The sequence below is a fragment of the Chiloscyllium plagiosum genome, unplaced genomic scaffold, assembly GCF_037043375.1.
Source record: "Chiloscyllium plagiosum isolate Xiang-an unplaced genomic scaffold, Cpla_swu_hap1 HiC_scaffold_28, whole genome shotgun sequence".
NCBI classification, from domain to species: Eukaryota; Metazoa; Chordata; class Chondrichthyes; order Orectolobiformes; family Hemiscylliidae; genus Chiloscyllium; species Chiloscyllium plagiosum.
In genome coordinates this window covers 9,093,622-9,114,066 of record NW_028270166.1, presented here as the reverse complement: position 1 = coordinate 9,114,066, position 20,445 = coordinate 9,093,622, and the positions used below count along the sequence as shown (strand labels likewise).

General features: G+C 43.5%; 1 protein-coding gene across 1 annotated transcript in view; it reads left to right on the top strand.

Annotated features, from left to right (window-relative positions):
* The window catches only part of cers1 (ceramide synthase 1), a 57,909-nt gene that overhangs the window by 23,934 nt on the left and 13,530 nt on the right, over positions 1-20,445 (top strand). Inside the window, exons 2-4 of the mRNA XM_043721406.2 lie at positions 1,979-2,138; positions 15,162-15,342; positions 18,583-18,744. Coding sequence (XP_043577341.1) covers positions 1,979-2,138; positions 15,162-15,342; positions 18,583-18,744 — 503 coding nt within the window. The remainder of the gene's footprint in view (positions 1-1,978; positions 2,139-15,161; positions 15,343-18,582; positions 18,745-20,445) is intronic.

Sequence of the window (20,445 nt, the reverse complement as noted above, 5' to 3'; positions counted from 1 at the left end):
GGTTATGCTACAGCTGTACATAACTCTGGTGCGGCCGCACTTGGAGTATTGTGTACAGTTCTGGTCACCACATTATAAGAAGGATATGGAAGCTTTGGAAAGGGTGCAGAGGAGATTTACTAAGATGTTGCCTGGTATGGAGGGAAGGTCTTCCGAAGAAAGGCTGAGGGACTTGAGGCTGTTTTTGTTGGAGAGAAGAAGGTTGAGACATATAAAATAATCAGAGGGTTAGATAGGGTGGACAGCGAGAGCCTTTTTCCAAGTGTGGGGACGGCAAACTCGAGGGGGCATAGCATTAAATTGAGGGGTGAAAGATATAGAACAGATGTCAGAGGTAGTTTCTTTACTCAGAGAGTAGTAAGGGTATGGAATGCTTTACCTGCAATGATAGTAGATTCGCCAACTTTAAGTACATTTAAGTTGTCATTGGACAATCATATGGATGTACATGGAATAGTGTAGGTTAGATGGGCTTCAGATTGGTATGACAGGGCGGCGCAACATCGAGGGTCGAAGGGCCTGTACTGCGCTATAATGGTCCACGTCCTATGTTCTATGTTCTACTGGGGAGTCCAGAACCGGGACCACAGTTTAAGGATATGGGCTAGGCCGTTTAGACAGTCAAATAATCGTGTGGTGTTTAACTGCCTGGCATGGCCATTTGGGTTGAGATGAGGATGTTGGGGAGGGGAAGTGAGTGGGGTCCAGTTACCCTGGGAACTACCCCCTGACAGGACATGGCACCCTTTAAGGAAGTTGGGGGCGGGTGCGAGTGAGATTGGAGAAAATCCTCCAATTTCTGTCGAGTTTTGTTGTGGGGGAGGATTGAATCTGCATCAGTTCAATAAGAATTTCATTTATTCCCACTCCTCCTCACACCCCATTAAATGTTTCCTCTGTATTTGTCACATTCTTTAAATATCTAATTTGTGACCTTTTTTTCAACTGGATTCATTCTTTGATACCTTTTTGAGGATATAACTTTTGATCAAAGTTGCCTGAATGTTACTGAGTAAATCCACCCCAGCTCTGGTCCCCACCTCCCTCCTGCAAGATGCTTTGAAGAAGGGGAGAGAAATGTCTTGTCATGGGGATCACAATTGATCCTAAGATAAGTTTCTGACCACTTTTCCATGATCTCACTAGAAACACAGTTGTGTCTCATTGCCCATGCTCAGTTCATCTGCTGAATCCCCTTTTTCAGGCCTGTATTACCTTTAGAAATAATCACTCTCCACACTCCTGGTTGTCTCCTGCTTTCTACTCTCTGTAAACTCTGCAATCCTTCAAAACTCAGCTTCCTGTGCCCTAATGTGAACCAAGCCTCATTTTCCCCCATTGCTCCTCTGCTCACTACGTTAGCTCCTGATGAAGTAATTCCTCTTTTTTTCTCTATGGAATTCCCATTCCTGTTTGCAAACTACTCCAAGGCCTCACTCTTCTCAGTCTCTGGAAGCTCCTCCAATCTCAGAATACTCCTCCAATGCTCCGATGCTGCTGTTAGCTTCACTCCAGATAGGATCAGTTATTAATCAGGCTGCCCATGTGTGTGAACTCAATGGGGAAAATTAAAAACTGCAGGCCATTCGGCAAAGCCGTTCCAAGTTCCTTGACCTCTCAACAACAATAGTCACCAAATTGAGGCTAAATTGCTGGCCTCTAAGAAAGCAACTCGATGGGCTGATCAGCCTGCTTCAGTGCCAGTACATTTCCTTTTGTATTCCTTTCAATTGAGGGGAGAGTCAGGTTTACTCTTTTGGCTGAGGGAACAGAGGCTTTTACTGAGCTACCTAGGACTGATTCCCCGTTTTTTTCCCCACTCTCCCTGCCTTCCATCACCCCAATAATCCCAACCTCAGCATGCAGTTGTAGAGAGAGCCAAATTGTGATCTGTAACCTGTGGCTGCCATTGTAATTTGCTTCCACTGAGTGGTGATGATAATAGGCCTTTCTCTCTCTCTCTCTCTCTGTCGTTCAGCCATTAGCTCGCTGGTGTGACCTGCCACGCCGAGACGCTGCCAAGATGCCAGAAAGTGCATGGAAGCTGACTTTCTACACTGCCTCCTGGTCCTACAGCACCTACCTACTCTTCCTGACAGATTACCCCTTCTTCCATGATCCACCATCCGTCTTTTATGGTACGGTAAGCAGACTGACTCTAACAGTTTTTATTGTAACTAGTTGGTGCTTTTTAAAAAAATGTTCTGCAGCTTGAGATCAAACTGCTCAGTGCCTGCAATTGGGTTGTTTTGAATATCCAATCTCTTTGCCAAGCACTTCCAGGTCAAGTCAACTGAAGTAAAGTAAAGTAAAGTTTTCTCCAATTTTATTATGCTTTCATGTGGGGGTTTCTGGAAAGACCGGTATTTATTATCTAGCCCTAATTGCCTTTGGATTGAATGGCTTGCTAGGCCATTTCGGAGGGTATTTCAGAACCAATTCCATATTTAAGAGTCTGGAGTCACATGTAGGCCAGACTGGGTGAGATTTCCTTCCCTAAAGGACAATAATGAAACAGATGGCTTTAAGCAACAGTTGATAGTTTCATGATCATCATCACAAAGACTAGCTTTAGTTCTCATGGCTGAACAATGCTAATTAAACGATCGTTAACTAATCTTGAAGAGCGAAAGAGTGGTTTTGAAGGTTTGGCTCGTCTGCTCCTAAAAGCCTCCAAGATCTCTCCCCTCCTCCAATCCTAGTCTCTTGCATGGCCTTGACTTCCTTTGTTCCAGCACTGGAGGCTGACCTGTCGAAAGCTTGGGTCTAGAACTCTGGAATCTCTTGCTGTGAATTTCTGTCTCCTCATTGAAGCTGACTTCTTCAACTAAATGTTGCTTCTCTGTCCCTAACATCTGTTAATGTTAGACTTAATTTGCTACCACTATGTTTAAAGGTGCTATATAAATGTAAACCCTTGTTGTACAGAATGCAAAGGATCAGATATGATGGAAAAACATGTACTGTTTTTAAAAAGTAAAACTCTAGAGTGAGCATAAGTTGCCATTGGCTGTTAGCTTTGGTATGTTAGTTGGATTCAGTAGAACTCTTGCCTCTGAGATAGAAGATGTGGGATCAGGCCTCAATGCAGGATGTGGACAGAGATAGCAGGTTCATGTTCTTTAATGCAGTTTTACTCATTGTTATTTATTCACTGGATGTGAGTATAGCTGGCTGGGCCAATATTTATTACCCATCCCATAATAACTCAGGAAGCCTGAATGAAGAGGAATATTGTTCATTGCTGAACACCAAAATACAGCCACTACTCATGGTGTACGTACGGCAGATCTGCAGATCCATCCCTGGGTCAACTTTTTTTTTAATCTTCTTTTACGTCCTAGGTCTGCATTTTTTAATATCTGAAAGTGTTATCACACACAACCGAATGACTTTCCGACTGCCAAATCACTGAGTTTGTTTTTGTTTTTAACTATTAACCACCACCAGTGATCACCTGCTGGGTCTGCTTTAGTTTTTTTTATTTAACCTATTTTTCTAATCAATCTGTTCAGTGATGTTATTACACACCTCTGGAGCAGGTGGGATTTGAACCTGGACCTCCTGCTCCAGGGGAAGGGACACTGCAACTACACCATAAGAGGGCCCAGGGTCTGCTTTAGAAAAGGCTTAGGTGATGAGTTCCAGCTGGGCAAGGCCTTTACCTGTTACCAAGGGAACTTGTACAGACTTTTTAGGGTTTATTACATCCCTAGTACCCTGGAGGAGAACGTGCTGAGCTGGCCTTTTGAACTGCTGCAGTCCATTTGGTTTAGGGCCATTCACGATCCTGGTATGGAAGACTTCTGCAATGTTGATGCAGTAGCGGAACAATGATTATATTTTCATGTCAGAATGGTGAGTGCCTTGGCGAGGAACAGGCATTGGTGTCCCGAAGCATTTGCTTCTCTTATCCTTCGATATGGGAGTGGTTATGGATTTTGAAGGTACTGTCTATGGAGACTTTGAGAATTTTATTATTAGGTTAGCTTTTTAACTGCAGATTTTTATTGAATTAAAATATCACCAATTACCATGATGGGGTTTAACCGATGTTCCCAGATCATTGGCCTCTGCTGACGAGACCATGTCTCGTGAGTGTGATACTGTAAAGGGGATGTCAGAGCACAGTGTCTATGTTTATGATTCCATTTCAGTATTTGATGAAGAGGTGGAAGATTTCAGTGTCCTGCCCTGCATCCCTCCCTTTAAGCAAAGTCATTCACCAGAAAATAAATTAAGTGGTCATTCAGCTCAATGCATCTTGTGAGATTTTGCTGTGTGCCAAGTGACTATCATGTGTGCCCACATTGTAAAGGCCAACACTTAAATGTAATTACAGATCCTGTTTGAGATGCTGGTAATGAGAAGAATTTGGTATAAAGACTAATATTCCTCATAGTCCAGTCTTTTCTAGCTTTCAGCTCCTCCCGTGTCCCTCAGCTTGTTAGGAAGTGAAATGTTTTCGATACCCTATTAATGAATCATTGTGTACTGTCAGTGAAGTGTTGTTCTTTGTCAGTCTGCTTGCTGCTAAATCATGAATCTTTATGTCTTGTCTTTATGTCTTTATGTCTTGTCAAATGAGTTGTTGTGGATGGTTTAGTTTTGTTAGTGTTGGCAGTGTGTGGGCACAACTGAGCTCTCTATAAGATCTTTGCACAATGACCATCATACTGACAAACTATGCAACAAAAGAAGGTTAAACATGACCCCTTTCCCCTTCTAGAGAGCACTGGCCTTACTCCACAATGCAACACCCTTCAGGAGACTGCACTACGCACAGTATTATACCCAGTGAACCAAAGTACTGACTGGGAGAAGCTGAGGGGGAGGGGATGTAATCAGGAGGGGGATTCAGTTCAAGGACTCAGTGAGGACCAAGTACAAGGCAACAGAGGGAGGGGAAAGACCAGGAAATGCTTCACATTTCTCCGATTTGACCTGAAAATAAATGACTGAAAATTGTCTTGTTTCCACAAATATTTACCCTCATATCTATGGCACGGTGGCTCAGTAGTTAGCATTGCTGCCTCACAGCACCAGCAACCCAGGTTTGCTTCCACCCTTGGGTGACTATGGAGTTTGCATGTTCTCCCCATATCTGTTTGGGTTTCCTCTGGGTGATCTGGTTTCCTCCCACAGTCCAAAGATGTGCAGGTTAGGTGGATTGACCATTCTAAATTGCCCCATGGTAAATGTGGGGTTATAGGGGTCTGGGTAGGATGGTCCTCAGATGGACAGTGCAGGCTTGAAGGGTCAAATAACCTCTTTCCATATTGTATCGAATCTATCTTGATCCATTAATTCCACCCTCCCCAACCTGGGACCTCCTCCACTTGAAAGGTCAGGGATAGCAGGTCCTTGGGAACACCATTGCCTCTAAGTCACACACATCCCACTTGGATATTTATCACCATTACTTCATTGTCACTGAGTTCATATATTTGAACACCAGACTGTACAGGATTAGGGGAGCCTACTCACCATATGGACTGCAGTGGCTAAACAAGAGGGTCCCCACCACTTTCTCAAGGACAATTTGTGATAGACAGTAAATCTCAACCTTCTTTGGAATGCCCATATCCCAAGGGCTGATCTTTTAAAGAAGATATTTTCAGTACTCTGTGTGCAAAGTGATTGAATGTAATCTATCTCTGCATCACCCTGGCTTGGGATCAAATAATCTGGTGTTTACCTCATCGTGGTGCTTGCTCTGCTCAATTTGGGTGTTGCATTTTCTAAATTGCAGCAGGGACTACATTCAAAAGTACTAATCACCTACAACAGGCTTGAGGGTGGCCTGAGATCATGCAAGGTACACCGGAAAGGCCAGCCCCTGCCTCTGTTCAGTGGTTATATCCGCACATTGTGGGCTCCATCTCCAAGGGACACCAATGTGTGGTGGCAAGCTTCAGGTCTTGTGCGATCAGTGGGCACATCATCCCTAAAAATGTTGTTTTCATTGACAATTCTTTAAGTTCCCTTTGTGATTTGATGGTTGCTATGGTGACCTTTACAGGGTTGCAGTTTAAGTTTGATTGAATTTGGTTTTATTGATTGCAAAATTATCGAAAGGCAAGCCTATCTTTTACTTGCAATGCAGGGATTGGTTCCATATTGAAGAAGTTCGTTGTGTTGTGTCTTTGATCAGTGATTGAGGAGCCCTATTTCAAGATTAATTTATAGTTAAAAATCACACAACACCAGGTTATAGTGCAGCAGGTTATTTGGAAGCACTAGTTTTTGGAGCACTGCTCCTTCCATCAGGTGGTTGTGGAGTATAAGTTTATTGTTGTGATTCTGTTCGCCGAGCTGGGAATTTGTGTTGCAGACGTTTTGTCCCCTGTCTAGGTGACATCCTCAGTGCTTGGGAGCCTCCTGTGAAGCGCTTCTGTGATCTTTCCTCCAGCATTTGTAGTGGTTTGAATCTGCCGCTTCCGGTTGTCAGTTCCAGCTGTCCGTTGCAGTGGTCGGTATATTGGGTCCAGGTCGATGTGCTTATTGATTAAATCTGTGGATGAGTGCCATGCCTCTAGGAATTCCCTGGCTGTTCTCTGTTTGGCTTGTCCTATAATAGTAGTGTTGTCCAAGTCGAATTCATGTTGCTTGTCATCTGCGTGTGTGGCTACTAAGGATAGCTGGTCATGTCGTTTTGTGGCTTGTTGGTGTTCATGGATGTGGATCGTTAGCTGTCTTCCTGTTTGTCCTATGTAGTGTTTTGTGCGGTCCTTGCATGGGATTTTGTACACTACATTGGGTTTAGTCATGCTGGGTATTGGGCCCTTTGTTCTGGTGAGTTGTTGTCTGAGAGTGGTTGTTGGTTTGTGTGCTGTTATGAGTCCTAGTTGTCGCAGTAGTCTGGCTGTCAGTTCGGAAATGCTCTTGATGTATGGTAGTGTGGCTAGTCCTTTGGATTGCGGCATGTCCTCATTCCATTGTCTTTCCCTTAGGCATCTGTTGATGAAATTGCGCGGGTATCCGTTTTTGGCGAATACATTGTATAGGTGTTCTTCTTCCTCTTCCTGCAGTTCTGGTGTACTGCAGTGTGTTGTGGCTTTTTTGAATAGTGTCTTGATGCAACTTCTTTTGTGTGTGTTGGGGTGGTTGCTTTCGTAGTTTAGGACTTGGTCTGTGTGTGTGGCTTTCCTGTATACTTGGTTTAGACCAAGTCCTAAACTACGAAAGCAACCACCCCAACACACACAAAAGAAGTTGCATCAAGACACTATTCAAAAGGGCCACAACACACTGCAGTACACCAGAACTGCAAAAAGAGGAAGAACACATATACAATGTATTCGCCAAAAACGGATACCCGCGCAATTTTATCAACAGATGCCTAAGGGAAAGACAACGGAACGAGGACATGCCGCAACCCAAAGGACTAGCCACACTACCATACATCAGGAACATTTCCGAACTGACAGCCAGACTACTGCGACCACGAGGACTCATAACAGCACACAAACCAACAGCCACTCTCAGACAACAACTCACCAGAACGAAGGACCCAATACCCAGCATGAGCAAACCCAATGTTGTGTACAAAATCCCACGCAAGGACTGTACAAAACACTACATAGGACAAACAGGAAGGCAGCTAACGATCCGCATCCATGAACACCAACTAGCCACAAAACGACACGACCAGCTATCCTTAGTAGCCACACACGCAGATGACAAGCAACATGAATTTGACTGGGACAACACTACTATTATAGGACAAGCCAAACAGAGAACAGCCAGGGAATTCCTAGAGGCCTGGCACTTATCCACAGATTCAATCAATAAGCACATCGGACCTGGACCCAATATACCGACGACTGCAACGGACAGCTGGAACTGACAACCGGAAGAGGCAGATTCAAACCACTACAAATGCCGGAGGAAAGATCACAGAAGTGCTTCACAGGAGGCTCCCAAGCACTGAGGATGTCACCTAGACAGGGGACGAAACGTCTGCAACACAAATTCCCAGCTCAGCGAACAGAACCACAACAACGAGCACCCGAGCTACAAATCTTCTCACAAACTTTGAGTATAAGTTTATATACAACCACCTGATGAAGGAGCAAAGCTCGAAAAGCTAGTGCTTCCAAATAAACCTGTTAGACTACAACCTGGTGTTGTGATTTTTAACTTTGTACACCCCAGTCCAACACCAGCACCTCCAAATCTTAATTTGTAGTGACTGAGATATTTCAGATGTGTGGAGTATGTGGTGCTGGTGCTGGTTTACTGTTATTCGAGCTACAGTCACCTCTCACTGTGGGCACCTAACCTTTTGCAGGCTTGTATCTTTTTAAAACGTGGCTTTGCCTGTTGGCACACTGTGTCAATATTCTACATCATCAGGTGTGAAATGTTGGGGCTTCATGCCTGTAAATCAGCAGCCAGTGAGTTGCTAATCTCTGGAGAGTAGAGGAAGGCAGCATCGGAGAGGTGCTCAGGGCAGAGGGATTTGCGCACGCATGCGTTTTGGAGCAGAGGACACCAAATGGTGACCAGGAGTAAGAATCCTGGGTGGTGTCTCCCCGCGTGTCCATAGCAGTGGTGCTTTATTCTGTTTGTTCAGGGGATCTTGGCATCACCAGCTAGGCCAGTATTTATTATTGCCTTGCCCTTAAGTGAACTAACTTCTTGAACCACTGCAGTCCACGTGCGTAGGTAGCCCCATAGGGAATTCCAGGATTTTGACCCAGCGACGGTGAAGGAACTGCAATATATTTCCAAGTCAGGATGGTGAGTGGCTTGCAGGTTGGTGGTGTTCCCTGTATCTGTTGCCCTTGTCCTTCTAGATGGAAGTAGTTGTGGGTTTGGAAGGTGCTGTTGAAGGAGCCTTGATGAATTTCTGCAGCGTATCTTTTGGATGGTACGCAGTGCTGCGCTGTGGGCTGTGATCGGCTAAGTCAGGAGAGATTTAAGGATGCGAAGCATTAGGAGGATTTCTTTATTCGGCTGAGCTGTAACCAGATAGATAACCATCAGGGGTGTGTGCTCTGACAATACATGGGCAAAGAGGTGTGTGTGGCTCATTCTGCCCATGCCAGCTCTTTGAACAGGCTATTCAGTTAGTATAACACTCTCCACCCCCAACCTGCCAGTTCCCTGTAACTCTGCAATTAATCCTTTTAAGTATTTATCCAGGTCCTTTTGTACATTACGACTGTAACTCATTTCATTGCATTTTTATGCATTGTATTCTTGATCACAACAACTGACTGGTTTGTTTTTGCAATTACCATACATCTGTACCCTCTGGTTACTGACCCTCCTGCCAGATGGAAGAGCTTCTGTGGAAAAAATTCCTGAATCTCAAAATTTAAAGATAGAGATAAATGAGCTGGGAAACCTCTGATATTGTCAAATGAGTCCACTTCCAAAGGATTAAGTGACAGAATACAGAACATGAACAAAAATTAATATAAATAACTATTTGAGGTTTAAATGTTGAATGATTAGATCCTAATATTTTTAATCAAGTTAACCTGTTAAGGCCTGAAATCCAAGCCGGAGATTTGTGCTGAATTTCAGATAATGCAGCAACAGTGCATCATTTGAATTGCTTAATGTGAATGAGCATTATTGTGAGAGAGAGTGTTGTGGCGGAGCCAAGTTAACTTAGGGCTGTCATCAATGCTGCCAGTTTTAGCTTGACTGAATTCAATGCATGCAGTGGCAGATAATGACAAAATTTGACATTACATAACATGAGAAATTCAAGCAGTGGCCCATGTATAGCTCCTTGAACATGTTGTGCTGTTCAATACAATTGTTGCTGAGAGTTGATGTGTGTGGTGCTAGAAAAGCACAGCCGGTCAGGCAGCATCCGAGGACCAGGAGAATCAGGCGAAACATTGACTCTCCTGCTCCTCAGATGCTGCCTGACCTGCCGTGCTTTTCCAGCACCACATTCTTTGACTCTGATCTCCAGCATCTGCAGCCATCACTTTCTCCTAGTTGTTGCTGTCTGCTTTCCCATCCTCTCGCTATCCCTTGATTTCTTAGACTTAAAAACCTATTGACCTCAGTCTTTAATCTTTTGATTTATTCAGAGGATGTGGAAGTTGTTGGTTAGGTCAGCTTTATTCCCCAATCCCTTGTTTTCCTTGAGAAGGTGAGGGTGAGCTGCCTTCTTGAACCACTGCAGTCCATGTGCTGTTGGTTGACCCACAATGCCCTTAGGGAGGGAATTCCAGGATTTTGACCCAGTGACAATGAAGAAATGACAATATATTTCCAAATCAGGATAGTGAGTGGCTTGGCAGGGAATTTGCAGGGAATAGTGTTCCCATGTATCTGCTGCGCTTGTCCTTCCAGGTGGAAGTGGTCATGGGTTTGGAAGGTGATGTTTGAGGAGCCTTGATGAGTTACTTTAGCGCCTGTTGTAGATGGAGTACATTACTGCAGTTGGTGGTGGTGGGAGTGAATGTTAAAGGTGATGGTCATACTATTAAACGACTCACGAGCATTCACAGCTCCTGGTATAATGAATTCCAAAGATTTGCAAGAAATTTCTCTTCAGCACAGTCCCAAATGTCAAACCAGATTAAAATCAGTCATGACCATGGTAAATGGCAGAGAAGGCTCGAATGCCTGAATTGCCTACTCCCACTCCTAATTCCTATGGTCAGATGATCTCTTATCCTGAGACTGTGAGGCATCCAAAGTTTTGGACACTTTGATCAGGTGAAAGGATGAATTATTGCCCATCCTTTGAAACCCTCAAAAAACTTTATTTGTTTTCAATGAGTGAGGTCCATTCATATAAATCTCTCCTCATACGACAACTCTCTTATTCCAGGAATGAGTCTAGTGTTCTCATAAGCTCATAACTGAGCTGATACTTGTCCATTTTTCTCTGAAGTATTTGGAAAAAACTGTTTGTTGTTAACTCTCATAATTTCTACCCCTTCTTCATTTTCCACCACTTTACTTTCAGTGTTCATTTGTTAATTTCCAGAGCTTTCCCAGTCCATTGGTTCCCCACTTTTGCTTCTGTTTGTTTAAACGCACAAGCATACCTTCATGTGCACCATGTCTCAGAATACCGTCCCCTCTTGGTCACACGCTCACAGTTCAAGCCGCATTCCAACAGCTTTCGAGCACTTGGGCTTTTTGAGTGTTCCAGCTAACACTGCGGTGCCCTGCTGAGAGGGTGCTGCACTGTCGCAGGCTCCATCTTTCCGATGAGAATTAAATTAAATTGAGGTGTATTCTGACTCCTCAGGCAGATTTCAATGAAGCCATGGCACAGCATTGAGGAAGGTTCAGGAGAGATTTACCAGGATGTTACTGGGAATGGAAGATTTGAGTTATAAGGATAGGCTGGATAGGCTAGGACCTTTTCACTGCAGTGTAGGAGGTTGAGGGGTGACATTATAGAGGTTTATAAAATCATGAGGAATATAAGTAAGGTGAATGGCAGGTGTCTTTTCCCTAGAGTGGGGGATTTTAATACTAGGGGGCATATTTTTAAGGAAAGAGAAAAAAGATTTTAAAAAGACATGATGGCAATTTTTTTTTAAAAGAGAGTTGGTTCGTGTGTGGAATGAACTTCCAGAGGAAGTGGTGGCTGGGGTACAGTTACAACATTTAAAAGACGTTTGGATAATGTTTATTCCTCAATTAACCTCGCTAAAACAGATGATCTGGCCGTTATCACACTGCTGTTTGTGGGAGTTTGCTGAATGTCATATTTCCCACATTGACTATGCTTCAAACATACCTCATTAGTCACAGGGGCAGGGATAGAAATCATAGACCCCAGTGCTGTTCCTGACTTAGGCCCCTGTGTCGCTTCCCCACCTAGGCCTCCTCTACCTAGTTACACCAGGCCCCTAAGAACCCAGTCCCTGGTACTATCCTGATTCATGTTTGTTTGACACATCTTGAGGTCATAGAAGCGCTATAGAAAAGTGGTAGGAAGTGTGGAATATCTGAACTAACCACCAGGTTCCACAAATGAAGATGGACCCATCACAAAGGAATCATTATGAATTCCTCCATTTTAAATGCTTTGCCTATTTGTCCCACTGTTCCTTCCTTGAAGCTGTGAGTGTTAATGTGGTAGAGAATGGGGAGGAAATGTGAAATGTGGATGGATTGTGGGTGACATTATCTAATTTTCAATAAAAGGAAAAGCTGGAGGTGGGAAATGGTGAAATGTTGAAGTGAAGCACAAAAAAGATGGAGTGAGACAGAATCCGGGTGCTCCGGTTTCCTCCCACATCACAAAAGATGTGCAGGGTCAGGTGAATTGGCCATACTAAATTGCCCGTAGTGCTAGGTAAGGGGTAAATGTAGGGGTATGGGTGGGTTTCGCTTCGGCGGGTCGGTGTGGACTTGTTGGGCCGAAGGGCCTGTTTCCACACTGTAATCTAATCTAAAATCTAATCTAATCTAAAGTGGTAATGTGAGCCAAATTTGTAAACAGGAAGAGAACAACTGACAAAACGTTATGGAGGCTAGATCACTGAAAACATTTAAAGAGGAAGCAGATAGCCTTCAACTTCTTGATAATCCAAAAATTTATGAGGTGCTGGCATGGAAGAAGAGTAGAGGCCTGGGGCAGATCATTAGGTTGGTGAGGCAGGCTTGAGGGGCTGAATGGCCTACTCCGATTTATCATGTTCTGAAAACATTGCAGTCACGCCATAACATTGACGCAAAATTCCATGCATTCAACAATATTCAACAGGTGAGTTGTTTCATAAACCATCCATCTCCTTTCACCCTGTCCTCAACCATTCCACAGTCTTTCCTATTGTGACTTCAGCTCTTTTTTTAAATTATAATCTTCCTCCTCTAATGTCGAGCTCATCCGTGCAAACTAATCGTGTGCATGTGAAGGGTGTTTGGGACTGGAAAGGTGTGTGTGTGAGAGAGAGGGAGTTTATGCATGCTGTTTGGTATGGGTGAGGAGGAATTCTCTCCCTCCCTTTCTCCAGTCAGCTCTGATTAAATAGGGATTTAAATCCCAATTTAAATCCTTGTTCATTTCACTCTTTTCCAGTTCTGACAAAGGCTTTAGATTGCCCATTTTGTCCACAGATGCTGACTGACCAACTGTTGTGCTTCCAATTACGTGTTTTCAGAATATCTTGTGACGTTATTTGAAACTGAAAGCAAGCTGTTAAACAGCAGGGAATGCCTCCACTTATTCTAGTCTTGCCTTGCTCTGTAACTGTGAGTGTATTTTAACAATGAGTGAAGTTTAGATAAAAACACTGAAGGCACTTGTGGTCTGTTTATACAAACCCTAACCCTTGATGTGAAGCTTTGCACCAGGCTGGCACCAGCAATTCAAGACTTTAGTTCTGTGTGGTGACTGTAGAAGGTGTAATTGCTTTCTACAGAGTGGAAAAAGTTAAGGGTGAATTGATAGGAGTGACACTGGCTCAGTGGTCAGCACTGCTGCCTCATGGCGCCAGGGACCCAGGTTCATTTCTAACCTTGGGTGACTGTCTATGTGAATTTTCCTCCGGGTGCTCTGGTTTCTTCCCACAGTCCAAAGATGTGTAGGTTAAGTGGATTGACTATTGGAATTGGAAGGTTACAGGGATAGGGTCTGGGTCTGGGTCGGAGGCTCTTTTGGAGAGAGAGTGTGGGCTGAATGGCCTGCTTCCACACAGTAGGGATTCAATGACCTACAATGTTTAAAAATCTGTTCTTGGGATGTAGGTGTTGCTGGCTAGGCCAGCATTTCTTGCCCATCCTTAATTGCCCTATGGGCTGTTAAGAATCCACCACATTGCTGTGGCTCTGGAGTCTGCATTTAGGCCAGAGCACGTAGGGATGACCAATTTCCTTCCTGGAAGAACATGAGTGAATTTGATGGGTCTTCATGACAATTGACAATTATACACGGTTGCTATTGGCTAGCTTTTTGTTGAATTCAAATTTCACTACCTGCGACAGGGGGATTTGAACGCATTTTCCCAGAACGTTAACTGGGGATTTCCAGATTAGTAATCCAAACACCACCACCTCCCTAACTGGAGTGGTTTCCATAGAACAAGTAAGAATAAACTGTGTCCAATGGTGAGTGTGTTAGTTATTAAAGGCCACAGATTTAAAGTAATTTGCAAAAAAAATCAAAGGGGTCATGGGAAAAAATCTGTTCTTTTTGATGATGTGTTTTTAAGGTCTGAAAGTCTGTGCTTTCAGTGGTGGTGGAAATCAATGCCACTGGAATTTTCAGAAAGCAGCTAGATTTGTACTTGAAGAGGGGCATTCAACTTTACAACAATTTACTGTAAAATTCTGTTCTTGCCAGGACGATCAGGGATATAGTATCTCTACAGTGTGAACAGGCCATTTACACCGATCCTCCAAAGAGCATCCCTACCAGACCCACCTAAATTTTGTAACCCTTCATTTCCCATGGCCGATCCACCCTAACCTGCACATCTTCGGACTATGGGAGGAAACCAGACCACCCAGAGGAAATCCATGCAAACACGGGGAGAACAGGCATAATCCATACAGACAGTTGCCTGAGGGTGGAATTGAACCAGGGTCCCCGACGCATTGAGCCAGTAGCACTAACCACTGAGCCAGTGTACCGCCCCAAATATTTTAGATTATCTTAGGATATCATTGGTAGATTTATTGTGACTGATCCTCCTTGCTGGCATTAGTTAAGCCAATGATGTCCTGTGGGGAAGAATGTCAGTGTGCCACCTTTGGCAGAAGATAGTCTCTGCAACTGTGGTGACTACATGGAGAACTTGTAGAATATACACCAGGACTCTGGTTAGCTGCCCCTAGTAACTGTCTTGATGAGTAGAGCTTATCTTTGTGATGTCAGTTAACTCTTTCAGGTACTGACTGCTTTATACAGCAAAGGGAACAGATTAACAGGGTTTTGGAGAAAAACTAAGGGGTGAGATAGATCTTTCCAAAGAGCTTGTACAGATACAATGGGCAGAGTGGCCTTGATCTGTGCCTTTTTGGTTCTAATGAACTTAAATGCATCTTAACTTTGGCTTTTGGAAAAAATTGCCTGAGCCCTGGTGTCACCTTGGTGCCTTGTGACTCAATCATTATCCCATTAGCTTGCACTCTGGTGTGAAGGCCAGCAGGAAATGAGAGAGGATTGTTGTATTTCAGTCAGGAAATACCACAAGGAGTTAACCAGCATGCTCTTATTTCAGGATGGAAAGCAACAATTGATGTCCCGAAAGATATCGCCATTGCTTACCTGGCTCAGTGCAGTTTCTATGGACATGCTATCTATGCCACTGTGTACATGGATGCCTGGAGGAAGGACTCTGTTGTGATGTTAGTCCATCATGTGATAACACTGGCTCTAATCGCCTTCTCCTATGCCTTCAGGTGGGTGTGTGTCTGTGTGTGCATGTGTGAGTGTGTTTTGTTTGTGTGTTTGTTCATTTGTGAAAGAGAGTGTGTGTGTGTGTGAGAGAGAGAGGGAGAGAGGGTGTGCGTGTGTGTGTGTGTGTGTGTGTGTGTTTTAACATTATCAGCTCAAGTTGAGTGTAATTCTGGAAGTTTCTTCACATTAGTTCTTCCTTCCCACAGTGAAACCCTTTTTTCCTCCCATCTTCAACATTTTTACAACTGAAAAACCCAAGTTGATTCAAGTAAATGGTAAAATGAATATGCCTTTGTGTTTTAATGTTTCTATTTTTTTTTCTCCTGGAGTTTGTTTGCCATGATATCCAGCCTTTTAATCTGCAGTTACTGGAAACTCCAGTGTAATACAGAGAAGATTGGCAACTTTGGTACATGAAAGGGTTAAGTTAGTTAAGGATTAAAATTTTAGCTTCATATACAAAGCAATAATTTACATAAGCAAAGTTAACAAAGCAATGGATATACAGAAAAATAAATAACAAATAAGGCATTCAGGCTGTTGAGGCTAATAGTGTAGAAGCCATAATATCAGAACTTAGGTAAAAGAACAGACAATGTCTGTGAAAGACTGTGGGCAAATAACGATTGAAGGGTGGGTATTGTAATATGCATGTTGTAATCTCTATAAACTATGAGGGTATTCTGTAACCCACCAGAATGAATTTTAAACATTACAGTGTTTAAAGCTCTCTCCTCATACGAATGTATGAAATAAACAATTGCTGCTCTATTTTCCTGACATGCTCTTGTCAATTTGTCAAGTTGACCCTCATTTATAGTATGTTTTAACAGCAGGAACCAGTGAAGCAGACACTCAGTAGAGACCATGCCTCTGTCACACTGTGCTAATTCAGTGTTGTTACAGCTTTCCCTTGAGGTTTTCCTTGCCTGGTTGAAAGCTTGTAAATACAAAGTTGAGAAGGTAAATCTTTTCATTGAGGACTTCAATCTTCCTGAGCAGGATTGAGGCCAATCAACATCCAACATTCTGTTCTGACATCTCTGCTCATGTTTTAAAAGCCAGGACAACCCATCTCAATCTAAATCAATTAAAATCCAAAAGAAAACAATTTGTAACATGCTAAACAAAAAGGTCAATTCACACTAACTTTCATTGTTACTGGATCACTTCAGAAAACCCTAGGATCCAGACCTGGAACATCACCAAAAAATAATTTATTCTTGCTTGGACCTATCTGTGCACCAAAGTTTTAAACTATATTGTTCATAGACAAATGAGGGTGAAAACATCACTCCCACAGGAAATGGGCAGGGTTAGAGGTAATCAGTCAATTACAAGGCTCTTGATCTACTGAGCTGAATGCCTGCAGAACAAAACATCGCATTTATATAGCGCCTTTAACATACCTTGGATGTTGGCAACTAAGTCACCCTCTTAAGTCTCAAAATCCCCTTGAAATGGGGGTTGACTGGTACTCTGTGTATAAAAGTTATCTGATGGCGTGGGTCATTTTAAGATGAGGTAGTTATACCAGTGGTTCCTATTAAATGGAAGTGAGATGGTTTATTCAATGAGGCAACTATGTGAAACACAACTGTCCCCAGGGGTGGGGTGGGGGATGTGTTGTGGTGGGGGTGATTTGGTCCTGGGAAAACGCACATTCTGTAGCCTGCGTGCTCACCTTCCTTTACAACAAGTATTTTCAACCATCATCAAAGTGTTTATGAACATACCAAATCATTGGTACTGGGATCAGCTATAAAGAGTGGGTGTGCCTTAAACTCCTGCACGTTTCCACTACACCGCCCGAATCATCTGCTCATTCTTTTATACCTTAAAATATGGTCGTTGGAAATAAAACATCCATTTTGGGGGTGAAACATTGAGGCTGATTACTAATATGAGCCCAGTATGTCGTCTGAAACCGGGGGTTGAAAGTTACGCTGAAGATTTGCAAAACAGATTTCTGGGTCTAGAGAAGGCTAGGGCTACTTAGAGGGTGCTCACAGGAGAATTAGAAAAGAAAATGCAACATTGAGTCACCTCAGGAGATTTTAGATCAGTATGAGGAAGGAAGTGAGGTGGACTGTGGGAATTTCAGAGTTTGGGGCCAAGACAACTGAAAGTGTGCCCACTAGTGGTTGAGCAATTAAACTGGAGAGGGCAGAAATCACAGAGCATGGGTATCACGGAGGATGGTGTGGCTGGAGGAGAGGAGATTCGGGGAAAAGGATGGAGGATTCTGAAAGCAAGGATGAGAATGTTACAATCAAGGTGTTGCTTGAGTGGGAGCTAATTCGAGAAGTGAGTACATTGTTCGTGGGGGAGATCAGGGTTTGCCATGAGAAAAGATTTGGGTAACAGAGTTGTGGATGAGCGCCACTTCACAGAGGGTTTCGATGTGGGAGATCAGCCAGGAGTGTGTTAGAACATTGTTTTCCTATTTTATTGTGAGGTGAGTATGACTCTGCATGACTTGCTGTGACTGTATGACTCTAGTCAACAGCATGAACCAAACTTTGGGGACAGTCTCCATATTAGGTGGAAATTCTTTATTCACTCCCTAAGTATTAGCATATTCTCTGAATGCCTGTTGCCTTGTGAGGTCCTACATATCGAAACTCACTCTAACAACAAATTCTCTGCACAACTTCCAATGACTGACCATGTTGCACTTCCTCTCTGCAGCAGTCCTTCAGGACTGTTGCTTTATGTGCTTTTTCTGACCCTGGTCTCTAGGCATATGAAACAATACCTTAAGCTGGCTTATCTGATTGAGTCATCAATCCCACCCTTGGCTATATAAGATTACTCGCATGTGATCCTGTTCTTAGTGGGGTATGTCTCCAGTACTGCACCAGCAATGGGTGTGACAGTGACCTTGGTTAAGACTGTGTGAAAGCTGTTCACACACATGTAGGGAAATCATTGCCTTTGAAGATTATTTGTAGACAGGATGTCTGTGGTCAGCCACTACCGTGATGACTGTGTGTATGTTTGTGTCCCAGTTTGGGTAAAACTCCCTGTGCTTCTGAAAGTTCAAAATGACGTCCTGAGTTAGAACTTTTCTTTGTAACCCCTCTTCCTATCACCTGTTTTTGAGCTCAAGTGTTGATCAGAGGTCTATTTCTTTGCTGTTTAACTCTATGCCGATGACTCTATAACTTCACAACTGGTTACTAAGGATTTACAGCATGACTAAAGTCCACAAATATATTACATCTTCCTCTCACTTGCAGGTATCACAATGTCGGGATCTTAGTTCTCTTCCTGCATGATGTAAATGATATTCTGCTGGAATTTACGAAACTCAATGTTTACTTTAAAAACCGAGCTGGTGTCCGCCACAAGCTGAATGATGTGGTTTCCAACATTGGTTGCTGCTCCTTTGCGATAAGTTGGTAAGTAACTGCACTCATCCGTTCTTGGCTAAAGCATCCCAGCAGATCCATGATTGGCCATTATCCACGAGGGGTTGCCTCATCTCTTCAATAGTGCTTCAGGCTAAATCTCCCACATCTGCTCACTCTTTCCTTCCATACAAAGTGCAGGGTGCTCACCCCTGTTAGAGGTGCTATATAAATGCAAGTCAAAAAGTGTTGCAGAGGAGCAGAGAGGGTTGGGTGTCCTATGTTCAGAGATCACTGTGCAGCTATAAGAAGTGATCTCAAGAAGCAATGGAATGTTGGCTTTTGTCTCAAAGAACCTAACATAAAGGGAGTGAAAAGTTGTACCTTGCTGGCCATCTTTATGAACTATATTCTGTTTTGGCCACCAAACATCAGGAAGGATATATTAGCTTTGGGAATGAATGCATCACAGAGTAGGCAGAACTGTTGGGGGCTTAATGGGTTAAATTAGGAGAATGAGTTGCCTCCTTTAGCTGTATTCTCTTTTGAGTTTAGACGATTGAGGGGTGACCTAGACAAAGGTTTGAAAATAGAGTCATAGAGATGTACAGCATGGAAACAGATCCTTTAGTCCAACCCGTCCATGCTGACCAGATATCCCAACCCAATCTAGTCCCACCTGCCAGCACCCGGCCCATATCCCTCCAAACCCTTCCTATTCATATACCCATCCAAGTGCCTTTTTAAATGTTGCAATTGTACCAGCCTCCACCACATCCTCTGGCAGCTCATTCCATACACGTACCACCCTCTGTGTGAAAAAGTTGCCCTGTAGATCTCTTTTATATCTTTCCCCTCTCACCCTAAACCTATGCCCTCTAGTTCTGGACTCCCTGACACTAGGGAAAAGACTTTGCCTATTTACCCTATCCATGCCCCTCATCATTTTGTAAACCCCTATAAGGCCACCCCTCAGCCTCCGACGCTCCAGGGAAAACAGCCCCAGCCTGTTCAGCCTCTTCCTATAGCTCAGATCCTCTAACCCTGGCAACATCCTTGTAGATCTTTTCTGAACCCTTTCAAGTTTCACAACATCTTTCCGATAGGAAGGAGACCAGAATTGCATGTAATATTTCAACAGTAGCCTAACCAATGTCCTGTACAGCCACAACATGACCTCCCAACTCCTGTACTCAATTCTCTGACCAACAAAGGAAAGCATACCAAATGCCTTCTTCACTATCGTATCTACCTGCGACTCCACTTTCAAGGAGCTATGAACCTGCACCCCAAGGTCTCTTTGTTCAGCAACACTCCCTAGGACCTTACCATTAAGTGTGTAAGTCCTGCTAAGATTTACTTTCCCAAAATGCAGCACCTCGCATTTATTTGAATTAAACTCCATCTGCCACTTCTCAGCCCATTGGCCCATCTGGCCAAGATCCTATTGTAATCTGAGGTAACCCTCTTCGCTGTCCACTACACCTCCAATTTTGGTGTCATCTGCAAAACTACTAACTGTACGTCTTATGCTCGCATCCAAATCATTTATATAAATGACAAAAAATAGAGGGCCCAGCACCGATCCTTGTGGCACTCCACTGGTCACAGGCCTCCAGTCTGAAAAACAATCGTCCACCACCACCCTCTGTCTTCTACATTTGAGCCAGTTCTGTATCCAAATGGCTAGTTCTCCCTTAATTCCATGAGATCTAACCTTGCTAACCAATCTCCCATGGGTAACCTTGTCAA